Source organism: Ambystoma mexicanum, chromosome 9 (genome assembly GCF_040938575.1).
Source record: "Ambystoma mexicanum isolate Mex_15411 chromosome 9, UKY_AmexF1_1, whole genome shotgun sequence".
Classification (NCBI taxonomy): Eukaryota; Metazoa; Chordata; class Amphibia; order Caudata; family Ambystomatidae; genus Ambystoma; species Ambystoma mexicanum.
The window spans coordinates 375,311,634-375,335,170 of record NC_090931.1 but is presented as its reverse complement, the minus strand read 5'-3'; the positions used below and the strand labels follow the sequence as shown (position 1 = coordinate 375,335,170).

General features: G+C 43.4%; 1 protein-coding gene across 1 annotated transcript in view; it reads right to left on the bottom strand.

The window, feature by feature from the left end:
• Window positions 1-23,537, bottom strand: part of LOC138489643 (4-hydroxyphenylpyruvate dioxygenase-like) — a 348,749-nt gene that overhangs the window by 254,464 nt on the left and 70,748 nt on the right. Inside the window, exons 4-5 of the mRNA XM_069617322.1 lie at window positions 18,190-18,294; window positions 17,519-17,561 (exon numbers count right to left, since the gene is read on the bottom strand). Of these exons, the coding sequence (XP_069473423.1) occupies window positions 17,519-17,561; window positions 18,190-18,294 (148 nt within the window). The remainder of the gene's footprint in view (window positions 1-17,518; window positions 17,562-18,189; window positions 18,295-23,537) is intronic.

The following is a 23,537-nucleotide window of genomic DNA, read 5'->3' as shown; positions in this document are numbered from 1 at the left end:
TGTCATTTCTCTTTATTGTGTTTTAATATAAGTCTTATATGGGGTTACAGTGTCTGTTGACTACTTCGGATAAGGGTGGTTTACATATTACAATATGATAATGGTTTCAAGCGAGTCATCGCATGAAAATGTGCACACCCCGAGTTATAGTCCTGAGATGTAGGTGATGGCCACAAGATCCAATGGAAAATTACACAAGGGATAATGAACACTCCGAAGGTCATTTATGCTAGTGGTATATTATCATCACTTCAGAAGGTGGCGCCATGGTGCTGAAAGCATTCAAAACAAATGCCACGGTTGTCATCTACACAGACTCTCATGCCCGCCCACTCTGTGCCCTACAAGTGAAGTGTAAGCAAGAGAGTGCTGAGTTCAGTGATATAGTGTACTGCATGAGACAGCATCAGAACAGGAAGAGTACTACCATGCTTACAGACACCACTTGTGTATGTTTTTTGTGTCCAGGCTTTGAGAAACTCAAAGGTGGCTCCCTAGCTAGTCCCTGGGGATCGGTCATCCAGGTGGCCAGTACACAGTCATTGCTATTGGATACAGTTCCTGGGGGTGGACCACTGAGGGAGGATCACCTGGATGAGGGGTGGGGGAGTCCTTGGGGAGTGGGACACCAATGGGTGAGACGCGGTATCCCCCTTCTTTTGACACCTTTTCGCTATCCTACCATGTAGGATATTCCAAAACACTGCCCCCCCTTTTCTGACAGGAACACTGTCGCACAACATGAAAGACAATGCACTAACACCAGAGCAGTTTACCTGACATGTCCCAATACAAGGGTCAGGCAAAGTCAGGCAATTGACCAGAATCACACACACACACACACACCCTATGGCCCTTTCCCTTCCCCACAGGGATAAAAGGTGGAGCACAAGAGCCCACTATGAGCAAGGCAGACCACACGACGTGAGAGCTAACTCAGCAGGGCAGTTCAAGAAGAGGAGAAGGACCACGCATACCGAGAGGGAGACATTGAGAAAAGCGACCTTGCCCATTTCTGACCAAGGCCCGTGAAACCTCTGCTGAAGGAATCGTAAGACGGCGAACAACAACCAGCGTGTGTTGCAGCAGATGTCCACAGCACTCAAGACCCTCCTCCGCTGATTACCAAGCCGGGGAGAGACGCTTGTCTCTGTAGTACCAACCTTGACTCCAAAGATAAAAGAAAGCCAACCGGTTCATGACAGATGGTGAGGCGAGGGGAGCGTCGATAAGAAACCTAACTGTGTTGAACAAAAAGTAGCAAACGACTAATTGAACTTTGAAAGCATAACAAGCAATTGATGTGAAAGGGGGAAAACCAGCAACAGAGGAGTCTGGCACCATGTGGGCGCTCACGCAGGAAACTCTGGGCGATTACCCGATGGTAGAAACCACCGTAACCAGAAGGCCTTGGGAAGAGGGGAAAAGAGGCCAAAGTGGTCATACAGGGGTCTTGTAAAATCCTCTGTACTGTTGAAAGTCTTTGACCGACAGATGATTGTGATGGATAGGGAGAGGGAGATGAATCCTGCTTGGTGAAATAGTGCATGAACAGTGTGTTGCAAAGGTTGGCAAGAGTGAATCTGGCAGAGGGATGCTAACGAGAAGGGGCGAAGTCTTAAGTCCCATAGAGCATGCTGACAAGAGTGAATCCGACCGAGGGATGTCCACATTGAACTGCTTAGTAAAAGTTGGCAAGTGTCAACTCGGCAGAGGCATGCTAACAAAAAGGTGAAAGGCCTGAAGTCCTTATGAACAGTGTGTTGACAGGAGTGAACATGACCAAGGGATGTCCACAGTTAACTGTTTTGCAAAAGTTGGCAACAGTGAACCCGCCAGAGGGAGACCGACAAAAAGGGGCAAAGCCTGATGAATTGTTTAAAAAGACATTAAGATTTGCGAATGCAAGAAAAGCCATAGTGAATCCGAATAAGGGAGGCTGACATCTGAAAGGGGTCTGAGCCTGAAAGAGGGAGATCCATAGGTGGAAAGTTATCACCCAAAGTCCAGTGAGAAAGGAACTGTTTATTTGTTTTATGGAACATGATTCATGAGGGGTCTGCGCTCGGAAGAGGAGGAGCCAGGGGTGAAGCCATCACCCAACGTATATGTAGAACAGAACTGTTTGTTTGTTTGTTGAATACACCAGGTCCTCGAAGGCAAGAGACTTTTGTTGAAAGAGACGTTAAGAAGAACCTGACATCTTGTACGGAACTGTCAGCTCGTGCTGGGAAAACTAGAGTGTGTGCTGTGCTCAGGAGATCCACTTTGTCCCATGCGCAAAACATGGGGAAGGAAGACCCCTGGCAATAAAATCCTGACTTATTATTTGTGAACACTTCTTTCTTTATTGAAAACCCTATCCCACACTCTTTCTGTAATTAGTTGTAAGGATTTGTCAATCGTTTTCTTTTTAGTATAGGCCTTTTAGTTTGACAAGATGCCACAAGGGCTGCCTTATTTTTCATTTGATGGTCAAAGCTTGCTCCCATCTTAGATTTAGGATTAGGTTAGGCATTTTTCCATCCTGTATTTACAGTTTAATAAGCACCCATGAACTGTGATCACTTGTGTCTGTCTTTACTGTTGCCACTATAAGTTCCTTGCATATGGTGTCAGGAATGGGTTGTGATTTAACTGATAAAAATTGAAACCCATGCTAATAATTGTGGTACTACTGGAAGGGGAAAATATAATAGTTGATCTCTTAGATTCTGACTGGATATCCACATTGAAAGATGTGTTGTCCTCTCAGTTACTTATTCCATCTAGTCAACACGATCTGTTCTTTAAGACTCAAGTCTTACTGGATACCCTTCCACTCTCTCATTATAACATACAACTGTGGGACCGAATAATTCTAAGAGTTTGGCCAGTCCTCTCTTTCATCAGACTCAGTGCTTTAAAATCATCCTCTTCCTGCAAGCCTTTTTTTTCCATGGTAGTCAGTCTTCATCGGTGGTGAGACCACCAGGGTTAAAACTTAATCTATCCCAGTACACTCCTTCGAAAGAATCAGAGGACTCTGAGGATTTTAAAACCTTATCCAAAGGGGTTGAGAGTTGTTTCTTCTCTGATTCGGACACCACATGGTCCCTTACACGCCCAGAAGAAATGCCCGACCTAACCAATATCATCGCCCAATTGACGGACCATCAGATACAGGCCAAAAACAGACTCCAGGAAAATCTAACTAGACTAACTGAATTTCAAGCAAGACCTTGACTACCACAGGGTGTGTCCTTCAACCATATCTCGAAGGCAAAGATTTGGAAATGTGTTCCTAAACTTCAAACGCGTGGCCGAACAATTTGGGTGGGGAGAGAACCTTAAGAGATGCTATTTGTGGCCCTTGTTGAAAGGGGATCTACAAACTTCCTATCAACTACTCAAACTTGCACAGGGAGCCTTCTTCCTATCCATCAAGGAAGGCTTGTTGAAAAGAGTGGGGAAAACCTGCAATTTTTATCGGCAGAAATTACAATCCATTAGGTTGCACTCTGGAGAAACTCCTTTGGAGATGGATGAACAAGTCACAAACCCGGTGACCCTATGGGCTAATAATAAAAGTGTAGAAGAACTGAGAGAAATGATTACCTTAGAACTATTTACAAATTCCTTACCCCCTTTTTTTGCCAAAATCCGTCCTTCAATTAAATCGACCTGCCCTAGGCATGGCCATTGAGACTGCGCAAAACCACTCGGATGCGGCTAAACACTTCCAGCTAGCCCATCGATGGGAAGATCGAAGAGATCATAAACCCATCCATCGCCCTCAACCCCAAGGAATAGATAAACAAGGGGGGGTCATATAGATTCAAGGAATGGATGCCTTGACAAAGAGTTGAGATCAGGAAAACTGATCAAAAAACTAAAGATAAAAGCAGAAGAGAGGAAGCAAACCACTTCCTCTGGTCTGTTTTTCCTTTAGAGAAACAGGACATCTAGCTAGACACTGTCCAACGAATAGAAAAGACAAACCTATGGTAATAGGCTGCTTGAAGGGGGAAGAAGGGGAAGAATCCGACGAAGATCTAGAGACCTTTAGCATCTGCGTATGTCAAGCCCCTACCAAGTTCATCTATGAAAAAGCTTGGGTGAATGGGAAACAGCTAAAGGCCTTTATAGTCACAGGTATTAAGCAGACCACTATACGGGCCAATTTAGTTACACCACAAGACCTGAATTATGCGACCCTGGTCCAAGTAAATTGTGTACATGGAGACAACAACATATATCCTAAAATACCAGTACACATAGAAATCCTGGATAAGTCCTGTGAAATACCATCCACCATAATTCCAGGACTCCCTGAAGAAGTTATTCTGGGGCAAGACTTCCTCATCTTCTCTACTCTCTTACAAGAAGCTTCACCCCCTTCAGAGATTTTCTTCCCCAGAAGTGCTGGCAGGAAAAGTACCAAAACTCTCCAGTATGGGATTGGGAAAACTCAGAACCAGTAAGACTCAAGACAGCCTTTGAAACCCAATTCATAGGTTACTGTAGAGAGTCAGATAAGATCACTTCACCTCTACCTATTAAAACCGATCAGTGGAATATGCGAGAGTTCCTGGACATCTCTCACCCCTGTTTTTTGACCAGTCTCAACGACAGGAAATCTAACCAAAAAACAGGTATATCCACCTCGCATAGGGGAAGGATATGTCAGAAACCTGAAGGTGTCTCCCTAGCTAGTCCCCGGGGATCTGTCATCCAGGTGGCCAGTACACTGCCATTGCTATTGCTATTGGATCCAGTTCCTGGGGTGGACCAGTGAGGGAGGATCACCTAGATGGGGTGTCCTTGGGGAGTTGGACACCAATGGGTGAGACGCAGTATCCCCCTTCTTTTGAAACCTTTTCGCTATCCTACCATGTACGATATTCCAAAACACTGCCCCCCCTTTTCTAAAACGAACACTATCGCACAACATGAAAGCAACGGACTAACACCAGAGCAGTTTACCTGACACGTCCCTCACTTTGAAGCCATGAGGCTAGTGGTGTCCTGGTTGCGGAGTGGGCTCCAGCTTCAGATGGCAGAAATCTTCGTGCTAGGCCGCGTCACGCCATCCAGCCCGCTGAAGCTGTGGGAGCCATCCCTGCCCTTCTCCAGAGGATCATCTGATAGGGGAGAAGGGCCGCATAATGTGCTGAGCAAAAGCAAGAAAGATTGCACCTCTGCCAACCAAAATGAAAGAGGGGAGCTGTGGGAATCGAGCGATTCCCCCCGACTGGGACAAATGTAAGGACTAGCCACTGTCGCCGGCACTGCGGGCATGGGGAAGGTTTTCCCGCTGGAGACAAATATACAAATTCATCACTCAGCCATACACTTGGGCGCGGTGAAGATATCAGCTCGGTAATTGAGTGCGCCAACCTCTCCGGGGTCCTGCACAGTCTGTCCGCCCGAGGCTCTTCAGACATCGGCAGTTACCCCACACGGGGACCAGAAGGTCAAGGGTCTGTGATTATAGCTTGGTCAGGCACACTGCATTCCACAGGCTCTCCGGGAAGAATCTTTTCCCGAGTCTCTAAGGCCCTGTCCCCATAAGCTTGCTTCAAAGATGGGACGCGGCACCCCCACCCTGCTCTCCATAAGCAAGTCCAATTTGTCAATGTGCACTGTCACTCTTAATACAGTAGTAGCAGCCAGCCCAGCCTTGAGAAATACCTGTGAACGGCGAAACGCATTGGCCTAAGGGCAATTGTAACATATGATGACCAATGATTGGCATTAAAAAGTCACTTTTATGACTCAACTCATGAACCCTAAAGCCTCCTTTATTTTTCAAGGACATACAACACTAAAGATTGCCATTGTTGTCTACTCATGAACCAATGAAAACTAATTTATAACCTACAGATTATGCGCATGTGAAATGGGGCAATAACTAGTTTACAATTTGTCAATGATTTTGTGCTCTCTATTGACAAGATGTTGCAAAAGCCTCTTATGCACCTCCAGCTCTGAGAACGACTGTCGCTTGGGATTAAACTTTTATGGCTAATCTGCCCTTACAGGGTAATGGTGTGGGCACGGGGCCAACAGCGGTTTCCCTCATTGAGGAGGGTGTATGGTAGGTCTAATGTGACTGTCCCTTCCCATGAGGCTCGGACTGTGGGAGAGGGCCCTGTAGATCCTTCACATTCTGTCCAAGGGCTGATAAGTCAATGGCTCAGTGAGGTACCTCGCCCACAAGGCCACTCTCCCGCCTGTCCACAGAGCCAGGAAGTGGGCTTCGACGCAGTAGTTAAACAATGAGGGAACTTTTTCTGAAGAGCGTACCTTAAAAACAAACTCAATTTTGGTGGCAGAAAATTTTAAAATATTAGGGATTGGCGGTTTGGCATGTGTAAAACTATGAGCTTCAATTAGTTAACCATAATTTATGCACTCTGGTCTGATAGTGAAGCTGGGATTTGAGCACAATCAGATGTTTGGGCATTTGAAGGTACAATTATTTTTTATGTTTGACTTTCATGAACCGAAAATGATACCCTATTATGCAGCCCTAAATTGGAAAGTACACATCACATTTTTAACTAACATGACATTTTATAAAAATCCGTTTAGAAGCATGCTATTTAAAAGGACAGTGACTCTAGCATAATCATTTCATTCATAAATGGTCTACAAGTGTCAGTATACTAATTGATATGAACTAAAATATTGAATACGGGCTTTCTACTATATTTTAAATATTTCAATAACCAACAAAATAAAATTTGGCATAAATACAAAGACTTGCAGATTGTCATTTATGATGTGAAGAAGAAAATTTGAAAATGTGGAAAAAGGCAAACAGTTTTTGTGTGAAATAAGCACAGCTGAAAATGAGCTGGTCAGAGGCATTATTGGTCACCTCTCTTCTGTCTGTCTACTCGAATTGCCTACATGAAAAGAAAGAGCAGGCAAAGGGCTAAACAATACTTTCAGAATGTGAGAAGACCAACCCTTTCCGCTGAAAGCAGCATAGAGCAATACAGTGAGATAAGGTGATCTGCCAGGATCACAGTATCGTCCATTGGCAAAGCTGGGATATGAGCCATGCCATTCTGGCTCCATTGTCTAGAGCATGGCTACCTTATCAACTCTCTCATCTAATATATTATGATCCTCGTTGCGGATGGCTGCCAAGTTTTTACAAAGCCTTGTTTGGAGAGATCAAGTTCTAGACCTACACCATACTGATGCTATGATGCTATGTCTGTTTTTTTAACTAGCATTTTCTGGTGCGGGTACGTTGTTTTGTAGTGCAGAAGGTGTTACTATTACCACAGTTTATATGTTTAAGTTTATCAACCTCAAAGAGAGGAAAGACCTCAAAGAGAGGAAAGACTAAATCTGCCTTGCCTGGATTTGAAACTTGATCCAGCCTATCAACACAGATATCTTTAACAAAGGATTACAGTACTGAGCTACCTTCGGAGCCATCACGATACTCAGCTTATCAATACCATGTCCACTTTGGTTATTGCACATGATCAATACATTTCCCAAAGAAAGGTCATTTATGTTTTACAAAAATGTTCCACTGCCTTCTTTGTATCGGGCAGCCAGGTGTGGGGGGCGTGCATGTGCCCTTTTACCCTGCCATAAGGATTCAATTGTGGGACAGTTCTAGTGCCGCCCCATGCTTGCACCTTTCAAATCGACCTCGCTCTCTCTTTTCTCGCGAGAGCCCGAGCGCTTAGGTGGGTGTCTGTGTTAGGCCGATGCTTGCCATTCACACTACGCACATGGCAGAATATTTTGAAGGTATTGAATACCCAAAATTATCTACTACATTCTGGTTGGTTCCCAGTCGGTAACTATTTGGAACAGTATGCTAATTTAAGTTTGTCTGAAGATTAGAAAGATAGATTTTAATGTGTTTTTCATACGTTTTGCGACCTGTATGGATCTGAAAATTATTTCCATCACATACCCTCAGAGGTTTTTTAAAAAGGCTGTGGTCTAGCTTTCCTCAAAGGGGTTGCCTCAGCACACTTCCCAGGATTTACCACAGAAACATCCTTTTCATTTGTGTAGGTGACGACACATCCATGGTTAGCAAAATATGGGACTTCTTAAAATATAACTTGTTTCCTGGTATGTAACCTGTGTAGTCTACACTGGATTGTCAATATGCTCTTTTGGAAGTATTTGTCACTATACTACTGCCATTATTTGAATTCTCTATGGCATATCCACTAGTTAGTTGGTGATCCTTAGAAATAATTTGTTGTCATAGTTCAAGTTGGAACCAATGGCTGCTCTTCCCAATGCAGCTCATGCTGGTTTTTCCGAGGATGAGTGGAGCCACCATAGGAATTTTAGATTGATGATAGTATCTATGCTTGTTTTTTGTTCCATAGTTCTAGCCGGGTCGGAATTGATTTGAACCTTTTCACCTATGTAAGCAATATAATGTTGTCATTGTCAATTGTGAAGTCTTTGTGTTTCATTGGAATGTGAGAAGTGGTGTTTTAGGACCAGCAAGTATTACCTCTTCCCACCACTCAGCGCAAATAGTTGGTATCCATCTAGGTATGTATTGCTCTGTAATGAACTAAGTTTCTGAATCATTATCATATTGACCTGCTAAATGGAGGAACCTTTTCACCTTACCAGCATAAGTATGGAATCCCACAGCTAATGAAACCAGCAGGACTTATAGAGGGTTACGATATATGTTACATAGAAGAGGAAGAACGGAAAGCTCTGCAGTGACATAAAATCATTTATCTGTTTATTTATTCATAGCTGTTTTGTAAGGTGCCTGCCGCGAACACAGTTGGTTTGTAGCACCCCAAGTCAGAGGCACAGGGAAGGGAGTGAGAGGGACTCAGGCCTGTATTTCAAAGTCTTGAAACAACCAGGAAATGTATAGTGGCGGGAGAGAGAAGAGGGGAGATGTGCAGTATAACAATAGCACACACCATTACATATATCCAACTCTAGATTTTAGGCCATGGATCAATCTTGCAGCCTTGTTTAGAATTACTTGGAGCTGATATACCAAGCCTTTAGGAAGACCCTGACATAAGCTACTGCAGTAATGCAGACATGAGAGCACCAAAGCTCTGCTAATCTCCATCATGAGGGACCTTGTCTGATGCTAATACAGATTCCATTTTTATTTATTAATGGTTTCCCTGTATCTCTCTTCGGCTGATATCTTCATTGGCAGGAATCTGGTAAAGTAATTTTGATACTTTTATGTAATGTGATGTAAAATAATGTAATGTAATGTAATGTTCATTTGAATAGCTCTTTTCACCATTGGTATGGTCCCAACGTGCTGTAGGTTGAACGCCCTCAAGGGATAGAAGTCCAGATACAGGAAAGTTGTCCGGGAGGTTTGGAATGTGTGTGTATATTTTAGCCAGTACGAGGTACATAGGGGTGGCCAAGTCCCTGCTAGCTACACATTTCAGCTGGGATGTGGATGGGTGCTGAGAGGTAGTTTGGGAGCATGTGCGAGCAGGAGAGACATTACGTGTGAGGTTAGACTGAATTTCTGTTGTGGGGGATATGGCAGATGTGTTGTACAATGTGTCTTAGTGTAGTGTATGTAGTGGGTGAGTACTGAGAGGTAGTCTGGAGAGTATGCAAGAGCAGGAGAGACATGTGCAGCTAGACTAAATTTTACTGAGGTGGATAGCTGGATTCTTATGACATAGGTGTTGTGTGATGTGTTTTAGAGTGGTGCATGTAGTGGATGGCGCTGAGAGGTAGTCTTGAGAGTATGCGAGAGAAGATTCAGTATGTGTGCAGCTAGGCCACATTTTTATCGTGGGGGATAGTTGCGTTCTTATGGCAGGTGTGTTGTGCTATGTGTCAGAGTAGTGTATGTAGTGGGTGGGTGCTGAGCGGTGGTCTGGAGATCAAGTCTGTTATGTGTGCAGCTAGGCCAAACCTTTATTGTGGGCAATAGCTGCGTTCTTATGGCAGGTGTGTTCTGCTATATGTCTTAGAATAGTTCATGTACTGAGTGGGCGCTGAGTGTTGGTCTATAGAGAGTGTGAGAGTGGGAGACACATTTTATGTGTGCAGGTAGACCGAATTTTAATTGTGGGGGATAACTGCATTCTTATGACAGAGGTGTTGTGCAATGAGTCTTAGAGTGATGCATGTTGTGTATGGGTGCTGAGTGGTGCCCTGATGAGTATGCAAGAGCAGGAGAAACATTATGTGTGTAGCTAGAAAAAATATATCATGGGAGATAACTGCATTCTTATGTCAGAGGTGTTGTACAATGTGTTGTACAGTAGTGCCTGAGAGTAGATGTGCGCGGGTGGATGGCAGTGCTTTCGGCTAATTTCGATTAGCGTGGAGTTTGATACGATACGTACCCGCGTGCCCTGGCTGGTTTCTTGTTTGTGTAGATGCAGCTGAATTAAGAAGGCAGTGAATTCATGGTGCAGCTAAATTCTACCCATTTCCTATGTAAAAGCACAGAGATTCTAAGACATCGGGCCTCATCATGAGTGTGCCAGTCTGGAAAAAATTCAGGTAATTCCGGCTCCGGCATTGTTTCCGGATTGACACACTTCAAGTTTGCCGACGGGGGCCACGGATCTCCCGGCAGGCCTGACCTGCCAAGAGATCAGGCCTCTACTCGCACACGAACGCAAGAACCGCAGGCATGTTTACTAATACCAGGATATCGGGTGGCAGAGACGGTAAGTGCAATTTGCCGGTATCCCGCTGGCAATACCAGCGGGATACCGGCAAACTTGTAATCAGGGCCATTGGCTAGACCTCAAGAATTCATTTATCAGTGATAAATTGCCTACCTTCAAAATCACATCCAAAATGCAACACATTGGCATCCCTCAAAAATCCATCTATAGGCATACATTGGCTATCTTCAGAGATTCGACTAGATGTAATACATTGGTTATCCTCAAATTCATCTAAATGCAATATATTGTTCACCTCTAAGAATTTGATTGAATGAGGTACAATGGCTAGCCTCAAACTGCAATCCATTGGTTACCCTCAGAGTCCTCTAAGAGCAGTACACTGTTTATCCTGAAAACAAAATTAACTAAGTGCAGTAGAATTGGCTACCCTCAGATGTTTATCTATTGGCAATACATTGACTACCCTCAATCATCATATAATGCAATACCATGGCTACCCATTAATTCAAGAGCAACAGAGTGGCTAGCCTTGCTTTGACTATCTCCCAAAAGTATGGGGTGAGATACGTATCTGTCTGTTATTCCTGGCTTCTTGATTTTGTATCCGCAGTGTGGAATCTTTACTATTTTCTATTGGTATTCTTAGGGGGGTTTGTATTGGGAACAGTTATTACCGTCCTTTGGTGATTGTATGCAGGGTTCGAAATTGCCAGGAGTTGGGAGCTATTTAGCTCCCGGTTATAGCCAAGAGGTGCCTGGTTAGCTTGAAACCAAGAGCTACCAGGACCTAATTATGACTCCCCAGCCAAGTGGTGACATACAAACATAGCTATGTGATATTAACTCTGTACGTTTGGGAATGTGTATAAATGATAATAAGGGGCACACCTAAGGGACACTTCGAGCATATTGGATAATGCATAATGGACAAAAAATGAGTTTGCATCTTGCAGACAAGTAAGATTTGCCGTGGTAGCTTCTGGTTCCTGAGACATAGCTACTGCCTAATGGGTGATAGCTGATACCCAGTAGCTTCTTTTTGGTCCTGGTCCACAAATGCTAATTTCGACCTCAAATAGATTTGTTCCTGCCGTGGTCATCCTGGGCTGAATAGCTATCTTACGGAGGAGAACAGGATTAGTCAGGGGGCCGAGGGGAACAGCCATGTCTTGAGGGCCCTGCGGAAGGCCAGTTGGCCCCCTATGCATCGAATTGTAAGAGGCACAGAATTCCAGATGGAGGGGACTTAGACAGAGAAGGTGGTGCTTCCAATTCTGGTTGATTTGAAAGAGGGGACCATCAGAAGGAGAGCAGTGCCTGATCGTAGGTTACTATTGGGGTGGTAGTGGGTGATTTTTTGTTGAAGTTATTTTGGGCCTGTCTTGTGTAGTGATTGGTGAGTAATGCACATGACTTTGAAAGCGGCCCATCATCCGACTGGGAGTCAGTGTAGAATACGGAGGGCAGGGATGATGTGCTCTCTCGGGCCGAGGGCAAAGAGGAGCCAAGCTGCAGAGTTATGCACTCTTTGGAGCTTTGTGAGTTGGTAGGTAGGGGTGCCTAGGTAGAGAGAGGTGGTGTAGTCTAGTCGGGAGAGGACAATGGTCGTGATTGCAGTCACTCTGTGGGGCTAGGTGAGGTAAGATGAGTCTGAGTATGCGGAGGAATAGGTAGCATGATTTGGTCACAGTGTTAATGTTATGTAATAGAGTCAGGGCAGTCTCCATCGTGCAGCCCAGGTTTCTGACTGTGGCAGAAGCAGCGGGGGCATAGGGAGGGAGGACAGGTTGCGGGAAGAGGTCTGTCTTCTGCAGATCATGATCTCTGTTTTTCCAGGACTGAGGAGGAGGTGGTTGACCATCATCCAACGATCAATGTCGGTGAGGCAGGATGCAGGGTCTGGGTGGGGGGTGGAGATGGATTTAGGGGATTCTAAAGATGATTTGTGTGTCGTTGGCATAGTTGTAGCAGGTTAAGTTGTGCAAGCAGATTAGTGCGGGGAGAGGACTCGTAGAGGTTGAAGAGAAGAGGAGATAGGCAGGCGTCTTGCTGACAGGGCATGCAGATGAAGAGAAAAGGAGGGGGGTGATTTGGTGTTATGGTAAGGAATGAGGATATTCACCTTAGTGCTGTGTCCTAATGCCAATGGAGTGGAGTCTGTCAATGAGGATGCTGTGGTTATTGATATTGAAGGCCGACGAGAGTTCAAGGCGTATGAGTGTGGCACAGCCCTCTGCGTCTGCTGTGTTTTCGAGGTCATCCTCAAATGACTTATACATGATTTATACATCTAAAACTGGAGCAGTTTATGCGGTTGGTGGCTTTTTTTTATATACTAGATTTGTCACTGGTTCTTTTGTTTTATTTGTTACTAAATAATGTTCAACCAAATAAATTTCTATCTTAGTGATCATCGTTTGATTAAGTCTGGTTTGTGGGTTTGTGAATTGGTGTGGCATATCCTTAGTTTAAAATGACCTATTGCCATTTCGATCTCCTCTTCTAATATGTAACGCTTCTTGGCACCTAACAGCTGGGAATGGGAAATCATTTTTGCTCATTCAATAAATATTGTAGAGGCATATTAGCATTAGGCGGATAGGAATGTTATATAGAGTCCAATCGCTATATATATTTGAAAGTGTATGTTTCATTCCTTTTCAGAACTTTCCAAAGTCACAGGGTGCAGCAATACGGTGTTTCCAATTGGATTGAGCCATGTGAATAAAGTGATCTCTCCCTAAGCTTATAATTCTATTGAAGTGACGTCTTTATGGATGTGTTGATATTAGACTACCTCATCTAATCACACTGCTCTCTTCTTCCCATGCTATCCAAAGACTGAAAAACTGGCCTACCTGGAAAATCTACCCAGAGCTGTGAGCTACATGGAGGCGATCCGAGTTGGAGAGACACCCTACATTTCTGTGTCTGTGCCTTAATTTAAGTGATATGGAATCGCACTCTTAAGAGAGTTTTACCCGTGTTGGCCCAATGTGAAAAAACAAGAAAGTAAAGACAACAGCCACAAAGCTCTATGATAAGGCAATGTGGGTATTGTTGGAGACTGATCATCTGGTGTTAAAGCCTGTGAATATTGAGGATCAAAGAATAACATCACCCAGCCACAATGGTCCCTCATGTAAAAACAGACAATTAGTGCCCTTGTAACCCAATCACTGTCAAGAAGGAAGATGCTGCTGAGTACACATGTGGCTCTCCGCTGGTAAACTGGGGTCCCCATGTGGACCTACCATGACTGTAAACAAGGTTAAATGCCTGGGACGATCTGAGGAGAGTGGGAACAAGATCCCACAAAAGTGCACAAAACTCTGGGGAAGGAGGAGGCGGGTCAGTAGCTAACATCAGGACTTGTGAGTGGGCGGGATTTTGGCCTGGCACAGAGATGGCTGCCATGTCTTTTAAAACCTTAGGAAACCTCTGACCCACGGGCAGGGGGGGGAGCAAAAGAGATGAACAACAGGTTTCACCAATGTGAAGGCACATGCATGATAGCATCATGTCGAGTTAATCAGAAAATGAAAGAATTTAATTTAGGAAGGCCTGCATAAGTCTGGAGAAGCAAGGTGAAAGGTGTGAGCCATGGCAGGAGCTTTGAGAGCTGAACGTTGAGGGTACAGCTGGTGTGAATGAGGTAAGGGAGGAGAGGATGCCAGGAAAAGCCAAAAAAGCCAAAGAAGAAGCAGAATTGGCTGTGATCCTTAAACAACTTCTAGGCAGGAGAACCTAAGAGTAGACATGGGAGGTATGCTGAAACTGCTGGAAAAAAGGGACAGAATTCTGTGGGACAACCTCAAGGAAGGTTTCAGGAGTCAGGCCCCTTAATGTTTCTCTCAAAGGGATAAAAGGCTTTACAGGGTGAAGAGATTGTGACTCAATTGTTAGTAGCTAGAAGCACACTATACCCTCAAATAGGCGGAAAGGGCACCAGAGCCCTTATAAAATAAAGAGGCATGGGAGATCCCCGATAGTGAGTAAGGAGCGGTAGCCCTTAAACAAGAGTATTGCACCCTGTCCCTTAGAAGTTGGAAAGGCACTATATCCCGTAAGGCAATCTGGGGCACTGTAACCCCAGATCAGGAAGAATTGAGTTAGGCACTTTAGTCCTAATGACGATAATTATTGGCGAGCTGGCCACTATTTTCATGTGGGAAGGAGAACTTCTGACAAAGAGCCGCTCTGCGCAAAATCCCTGTAACCATAACCTTTGACAAGAGGCGGCTGGGTGGTCTACCCCTGTGACTATTACTAAGAGGCAAGAAGCAGCTGCGTGCTATACTCATGAGACTGCGGGAGACCAGTATCTCCACAAGAAGAAGAACCATGGCCCAACCCGTCACTGTTGATTTAGGCCAGTGACAAGGAGGGAATCCCCTTTCATTTGTTGGCAAACTACTCATCGCTATTTCCAACCACTGAATTTTTTTAAATATGCTAAGTTTGAACCTTCGCTTCTTGAGTCATAGGTTTTGTCTGCCACACCCTCCAGTCGATGATTTCACCGCCCTCAGCTAATGAATTTACTAGCCTCGTCCTTCCTTCTCTTCACCACCCGCAACTGTTACCATCTATCAAACTTCACACCAACCAACCCGCCTGAGCTGGTACCTTAGGACCACAGTGGAAATGTCTTATGTGCTCCTTCTGACTCCTTCACATCACAAAAGTTAAGGAGCTGTACCCCAGACCTGCTGCTACCACTCAGCTCTCTTTAACGATTGACTTTCCTCTGGTATCTTCCCAGCCTGTTTCAAGGTGCCCACCATCATATCCATTTTGAAGAAGCTGACTGCTGACTCAAACATCCCAGTCAATGGCAATTATCCACCCATACATCTCCTTCCTCACTCTTGCAAAGTTTTCTAGGTTTAGTATTCATCCACATCAGTGACTGCCTTGAGCTACCTCCAAATTCGTACTGAGGCCCCATGTCTCTTATTTCTGCTCCTATATTCATTCCGCCACAGTATTCTTTGACTGCAACCTGAAACTTCACCACGTACACTAAGATGGCTGCCAGTCTTAACAGTCTGACAAGCAAAAAAATCTGTCCCCCTTGTCACCTTTTACTCTACCAAAAACACACACTGCCACCCTGGTCCGAACAGTTTATATCACTGATCTAGCCTCATCATATGGCTAACATCTTCCCTTTTTCTCTTCTTAACAAGGCACTTAACTTTGCAACCCATACCCTGTGCAACCTCCTGTGATCCTCGCCCACCTCTGTTCACCGCTTTCATGTTATTTGGCTATCCATGCAAAATTGCTCCCCCTTCAAATTCCTTCCTCTTAGATTATGTTTAAATCCATCAAGGAATGGCTCCCTCCCCCAATTGTCTGGATATGTCTACCCATAGTCACTCCCTGCTGCCAAGCTCTGCTAACCTCCCCTGGTGCATCCTGTGGTGTCTCCCTTTTTCACTCCATCACTCTCCTTGCTCTCTATCACAGAATGTCCAATCCCCTGAAATTACAGACATTCTAACAATGGCTGGCTTCAAGATGGCTCTTAAGAGCCAGATTATCACAGGAAGTTACCCCAGATTGCTAGAGGGCAGCCACTCAATGAACCACAACCACATCACATCACAACTGCAGTGTTATTCTGTATATGGTTGAAAAATACTGTTATTATTGAAGATGTTTTAAGCGTTTGTCGTGTGCTGTCCCCATTTACTGCTTCCAGATCCTTCCTCGCAGCCAGCAGGTTTAGAGCATTAACTAATATATCATGACTTTGCAAAGGTTTTTAAAGCACCCAGCAATGGTACTCTTCCAGGAATCAATATACGATGTGTACAGTAATTCTTAACAAAACACTTCATTTTCTTTAAATACAAATGCCAACAAATGACCAGACTGTTTCAGTCTGAAGGGGCAGTAAGCAGTGCAATTGTGTGCTCTCGGGAGCCCCTGCATCATTTTGGAAGAACTTACATTTCATTAAAGTAACCAAAGCATGGGAGGCCACTTTGGGGACCAGCTCAATCTGAAGAAGCAGCTGAGTGTTGGAGAAAGATGTGGTAGAAATCATTTTTGTCACTTTACATATAAAGGACAGTGTGGGAAGTGATTTTCATATTGCAAACAATGCAGAAAGGAGTCAGAAATAGTAAGCGAATGGGTCTAAAGGTATTGTTGGGTTGAGAACCATGTGCAAGAGAGTTAGGGCAGGTGTGATCTATAAAACTGAGTCAATGAGCGGGTGCAAGAATACAGCAATGTGCGGACATCTAGTAATGCCTTGCCAGTACTAGAAGACTTCTGCAGCGTTGAATTCCCCCTAGGAGTGCACTTTCAATGGTACAGGACTTCAGCTTTGAGAGTGTCTTTCAGCAGTGACCTTCTGGATGTCAGCAAGGTGATTATTATCTCAGTAATGCTCAGTCAGTACCTTAGTCACCAGCAACCAGTGTAAGCTTGTTTGCTTTAATTGCTTGTCAGTGCTATATAACTCTGGTAGGGTGCTTCCCTTCTGTTATGTTAATAAACCTGACCTCCGGTGTTGATTTGGAGGTCAGGATACATTCGCAGGCCCACTCGGACCTCAGACATACAGAGCGCAATAAAACACTGTGACTCACTTGGTTGCTCACTTGGTCCGAATGACGTTATTCCGGCCAACCTTTATTCACGCCCACATCACGTGACTCGGGTCTCCCCTTGTCCACATGACTGGGCCCATCTTGGTTACACCACACCTTCCAGCAGTGCACAGCTATTGCGAAGGACAGAAGAAGATGGAGCAAGAAAGGGAGAGAGAAAGAATGATAGGGAAAGAAATTGGCTAAGAGAAGGAGCGAGGGAAAGGGAGTGAGGGAAAAGAAACAGGGTATGACATTCGTTATGCAATCATTTACCTTCATTGCCAGGATTCAGAGGTGATTGAAAGACAAAAATAATCTATGGATTCAGAAAAGAAAAGAAAAGAAAGTAAGCATATCTTTGCTGACTTTATTTTAAATTACAAACCATTGTAAACATAAAACTGGGAGTTTTTAAATAAACCTATATTTTACAAAGAAAACTTAAAACAGCATTGGCAACCCAACAGTGTTGGCTTGTGTATAGGCATTTACCAGGTACTGCTATTATATGACCAGGTTCTCACAGCATTTTCCAGCTGTTGCTATCATATGACCATGTAGAAACATTATGGCAGCGCCTAGCAAATACACAAAAGCCAAAACTGTTGGATTTGCCAAACTGCACTTATTCGCCTTATCGTAGATAGACAATGTGTGGGTAGAGGGAGTGGTTGATGCAAATCACATCTTATGGTCTCACACCTATGAAGCCAAATAATGCAAATATTATATTACAGAATGCATGGTGGGCACTTCTTTCTGAACCCAGCCCCCTTTTGGTAAATTTAGGGGAAATCTTTGGTATAAACGCCTACACCACTACAAAACGTAGGCCTAATTACTCATATCTGGCAATCAAAGTTAAACATCTCTTCATGGAAATGTTAAGGGGTTTACAGAAAAAAAACAGTAATTTCAATGTCCTAAACGTGTTATTGCCTTACCTTGCCCTGCTTGATGGCGTGAGACACCACGTCCCTTCTTCCGGTCTCCAGACCCTGGTAAGCAAATGGTTCAAAACCCATTTTATCACAGTAAAAGGAGGCTGCCTGGAGAAATGGAAGAAGCACATTATTTTAGGATGGATGCCTGGGCTTGCCCCCAAAGGTTGTAACATCATTAAATAGATTCTTTTATTTTCATGAGTGAATAGTAAAGGAACATCTGCACATCCCGAAATAAACAGGGCATTGTCGAGTAACTCCATGCAGGTGACTATCCCTGAATTACTTATTGATACTGTTAAGTGGCTTATCCCTGTCCCAGTGACCAAATGCAGACAGCCAAATCTAGAACAGTAATTGAAACACCATTGTCATGGGCCAAGAATTCTTTTACTTTACAACAGGTTAGTGTGGATCCTCTGAAAAAAAAGAACAGCAATAACATTTCCAAAAGAAGGAAGGGAATCTACCAATCAGTCTATCAGTGACCAAACCTTTTCGAAGATTGTTGAACCATTAGCCCAAATCAGGATGGACACTTCAGGCTGGAGACTCTAAACCCGTTGATGGGTTATCAGCAGAAGAAAGATATATTTGGAATGATTATCAAGAGCTGCAGTTCATAGAAGCAGGGAGGGACTTTGTTCCTCTTGTGCGAGTTGATAAGCTTCATGGTCATCTTGCTTTATCTAGAGGTACCAATCATATGAAGTGTACATCATTGATGAAAACCTGAACAAGCTTACATAAAAGGATCATCTTGGTCTTTGTGTCCCTGCTCTGCCTTACATACACCAACACAACCAACCCGACAGATTTGTTCCTAGCATATGTGCCTCTGAAATCATCCTGTTCCACCAACTCTCCCTCAGTTCCCCATTCTAGCTTCTCTGTTTCCATGGCCAAAGAGGACAGTTTGATAAAGAAACCTTTCATGCCTTGCCAGTACGGCCGTGTGATGTTGGTATCCTCTTCAATTTTCCTCAATTGTAGAAGGTCTAGGAGATTTGCAAGAGTGATTACTCTTCCTATGTCCAGCTCTGGAAAAGCAGCAAGAAGAGGAAAGTGTGGAAGCTAAGTGTTCGGTGTTGGAGTTCAGCATTTTGAACTAAAAGGAATTATCTCCAAGAATTGTTTTCTTGTGTACGCAGTGACTAGCCCTTTAACTTCAAGGGAGGTGGTGCCACTCTATATAACCAGCAGCCTGTGCGAAGTGCAGAAGCTAATCTTCGGTGTATGGTGGACGGCTGGACGGCTCTAGACTCCATAAATCAAAAAGTGCTCTGAAACACGTGTATGGGGTTGCTTTTGGTACTCTTGTTCAGAGAGGAATTGCCATAGCATTTCGGTGCTGAACTGCCCATGTGGGCGGGACAAAGACTGATATGCAAATGGATATTTCCCATCTGTGAAAGGTACAGTGAGCAAAAAGCGTGTGCTGCAAACTCTCATCTCAGAACAGGTTATCATGCCATGTTCTTTCTGGAGAGGAGCGCCTGCTACCTTTTTTGAAATATTTGAAAGGAACTTGGGGTTGGTCACCCTGAGTTTCCTGGGGGCAACCAGACGTGGACTCCCTGCTCACTGTGCTCAGAGAGACAAAGCTTCACCTCACTCATGAGGCCCAACAAGGCTGAAACACATGTATGGGGTTGCTTTTGGTACTCTTGTTCAGAGAGGAATTGCCATAGTATTTCGGTGCTGGACTGCCCATGTGGGCGGGACAAAGACTGATATGCAAATGGATATTTCCCATCTGTGAAAGGTACAGTGAGCAAAAAGCGTGTGCTGCAAACTCTCATCTCAGAACATGTTATCATGCCATGTTCTTTCTGGAAAGGAGCGCCTGCTACCTTTTTTGAAATCTCTGCTCATCGAACATTTACATATAGATTTATTGCAAATTGGTGTTTGTGAAGGAGTGACTGCGGACTTATACCTTTGAGGTCCCTCGGTCTTGACTGTGTTAACTCGCAGCCTCAATACCGGCAGGAGTTTTGGCCGATGGCGGCCTAGAACTGTAAAGAATCTGTAATGAACTAACCAGATTATATTGTCCATTCATCTTTTGGAAATCCTGTCTTGGTGCTTAAAGAGGAGAATGACTGTGGGCAATTTTTTCTCCAAAGCTTTGCATAATCTTGCCACTGGACACTGGAAAGATATTACATTGACCCTAGATAAGAAAGCGATGGTGGGCTCTTGGGTCATTGTGCTATTCCAAAGCACCATGGTGCATACATTGATTTTTTCGATTGCTGGTAGCGTTCCTGCCTTGTACCTTTGTTGCTTACAATTGTTTAACTGTTCCACTAGAAGAGAGTGACTGCGTGTCCTGGGCCTTTGAGCTCTCAGAAAGGAACAATTATAAGCGCAAGTAACCAGGTCTATCCATGTGTTAAGAAAAGTGTGACATTTCAAAGAAAAACAGTTTATGTGGTTTACAAACATATTGTTCCTTTAGAGTCGGGACGACTACGGGCTACTTGTCTCTGAGCTCCCTCAGAACTGGTTAATTGGAGTGTATAAAACAAAGAGCTATAAAGTGCATAGACAATATATTGTTCTCTAAAGCCACATTATATGTACCCTATATACTTGCAGCAGACCATAATGTATATACACAATCACAACGTAATAGGTATACAAATATAGAACCGATTTAGAAACCTTAAGCATGTCACCTTGAGTGACCAGAAACAGGCAGAAAATAATTTACAAAAAATCAATTGTCTTGGATTCACTGGTCATGCAAGATCTACAGTGGCCATCAAACATGAGTAACTAGAACGGAACAACAATGGAAGCTCAAAGACACACAATCCCCCACTCTCTCCAAATGCAAATCCATACAAAGGATGAGTTAGTACAAACCATCCATATTGATCTGGTAATGCAGAAGGAACAGACACAACAATGGATGGTTCCAGCGAATAGTATGAGCCCAATGGGAACATTATCCAAAGGCTCTGGACTGCAGACAAATCAAAATCTATGTTAAAACAATCTTTGCCTGAGAGTGTAACATCTGTTGCTGGTCAGACTATTACCGATTTCTTTCCACACGCAGGGTCTAGTACAGAAATTAGATGCCTCAAACCCCTTAGAGCAGGCCTAATGGGAGGCTTGGGGAATATGACTGATAATAGTATACTGGAGAGTGTGGGAAACAGTTTATGTCTAGCATTTGATATTGCTCAGACTAGCTCTAAGGAAAAGAAGGGTTCGGTGCAAACAGGTTTCTCAGGTATTAAGATACAAATTGTGGAAGGAGACATATCATCAATCAATTGTAAGATAACTCCTGGCTCCCCATTGCAACTATTGAAACTACTCACTACTAGTAATCTAGCACAGGGACCAGATGTTAGTGGTCCAAGAATGATGCATCCCACAATAAGGGGAGTTGATGAACAAATTATTTTTAAATGCCATCGATCTGGGCATTACATTGAACACTGCATCTGTAAAGCTCTATGATAATATTAGAGATGAGGTAAAAGCCCATACCTTAATATGGAGTAAATTGAATGTAACGATTGATATATTATGCAATTGGGCCCTCAAACAGAAACAAATTATCACACTTAGATAATAATGAAAGAAAACAGACAATACCAGAAGGGCAAAGAGAAGAACCTTATGCCATAGGAAAGCTATCAAAAAAATTGTTGAAAAAAACTTATAAAATGGAAGAGAAACTAGCTCAGGTATAATTCTAGAAAGTTTCTTAGCAACCTCCACTTTGAGGATGAAGAAGAGGATTGTGCTAATTCTAACAATGCCATCTGGGAAAAGGCAAAGGAAGTTGTATTAGAACGAATCTCATCCCAACATTCAGACATGGCAAGTGAAACAGAAAGGGGGTACCTTGAATGTATTGATTTAACTTAAAATAACTCTGTCACCCAAATAAATCCCAAAGGATCAACAGGTCAAAAATATATTGTCTTGTGCAGGAGTTAAGGATGATATGACCCGCAGGGGATTTTGGATCAATAATAAGGCCATTCATACTATGCAAATCAGAGATGATATGGTGCAACAAATTGTTCATTAGAATTTTCCAATAAATGGGGTCATAGATCAACAGAAGTCAGACAGTTCAACAACTGAATTTCTCTGCAGTAATAAAAAAGAGTGCTGATATAGAGCTAACTCATTCAGAAAAAGCGGAAACATCTGGGGGGAAAAGAATGTTGGGCTGGAATTTTTAACATGCCTAAGCAACCAGAGCAGAAATCTTTTGCTATAGGGAATTACCCACAATCACAAGAGTTCAGATAGCTCAACCTAAAAAATTAAGTATGCGGCTGAACCAAATACAAATTGATGACTTCAGCCACACTAGTGCATTCGCTGGGTGATTCACCACTTACGATGGGAAGTAGGGGAAAGAGAGAGTCTGATCAAATTATTTGAACCAAAAGAAAGGAATTTAAGCAAAGAGGGATTCAGTTATATAGACAAATCTAAGAAAAGTCACCAAATTCCTTCAGGGCAAAGTGTATGGGGGGGATCCTATAACCAAAAAGAATGAAGACGACAGGACGCTCTCATTTGAACTTCAACCACAACAACATTTGGATATAGTCCTTAATCAGGTGAATATATTGAAATTACTTCAGGAAATGCCAGCCTTAAAGAGAATCTCCACCTTAGACATAGATTATATTAGTTTTCCATATGAGAACTGTACAGGTCTAGTGGAGGTACATTGGAGGTCTTCCTTTGTCATAAGATCTTTATTAGATCAACAAAATGAATTAATAAAACTCTGATGTATGATATATCAAGATAGGAAAGAAATAAAGACCTTGTTACAAAGGAATGATAACATACTTGGTGGCACATATGGTGAACAGGTACACGAGTCTCGGATAGGTGGTGGTAGCACACATAATGATGTGGCGAAAGTAGGAACTTCCATAGAAAGACTGAGTAATTTAAGTATTGCTGATGCACAAGGGAACTGGTCATGACTGTTGGATACTCTGAAGCGTGAATTGACCAAGAAAGATAGGTGCCAATAATGATCTGTGATATTAGTTGAAATACGCTTACTAGTTTGGAATACAAGAGAATTCAATAGCAACTTTTGGAAAAATGAGAATCAAAATTATATCTTTGATACTAGTAATAAAGTATGTTTCAAGAAACATGGCTCTCCACTAAAATATGGTTAGATGGGTTCACTGTAATTCAGCAACCAGCCCTTAAATAAGGGTATCTGACCATCAGGAGGACTGCTGATTGCCACTAGAAACTCCAAGATAAAATCTACAACCATAGTTTTGGAGAGCGTTCCTGGTATTCAGACCATTTCCATAGGGACTGAAAAAAATGGA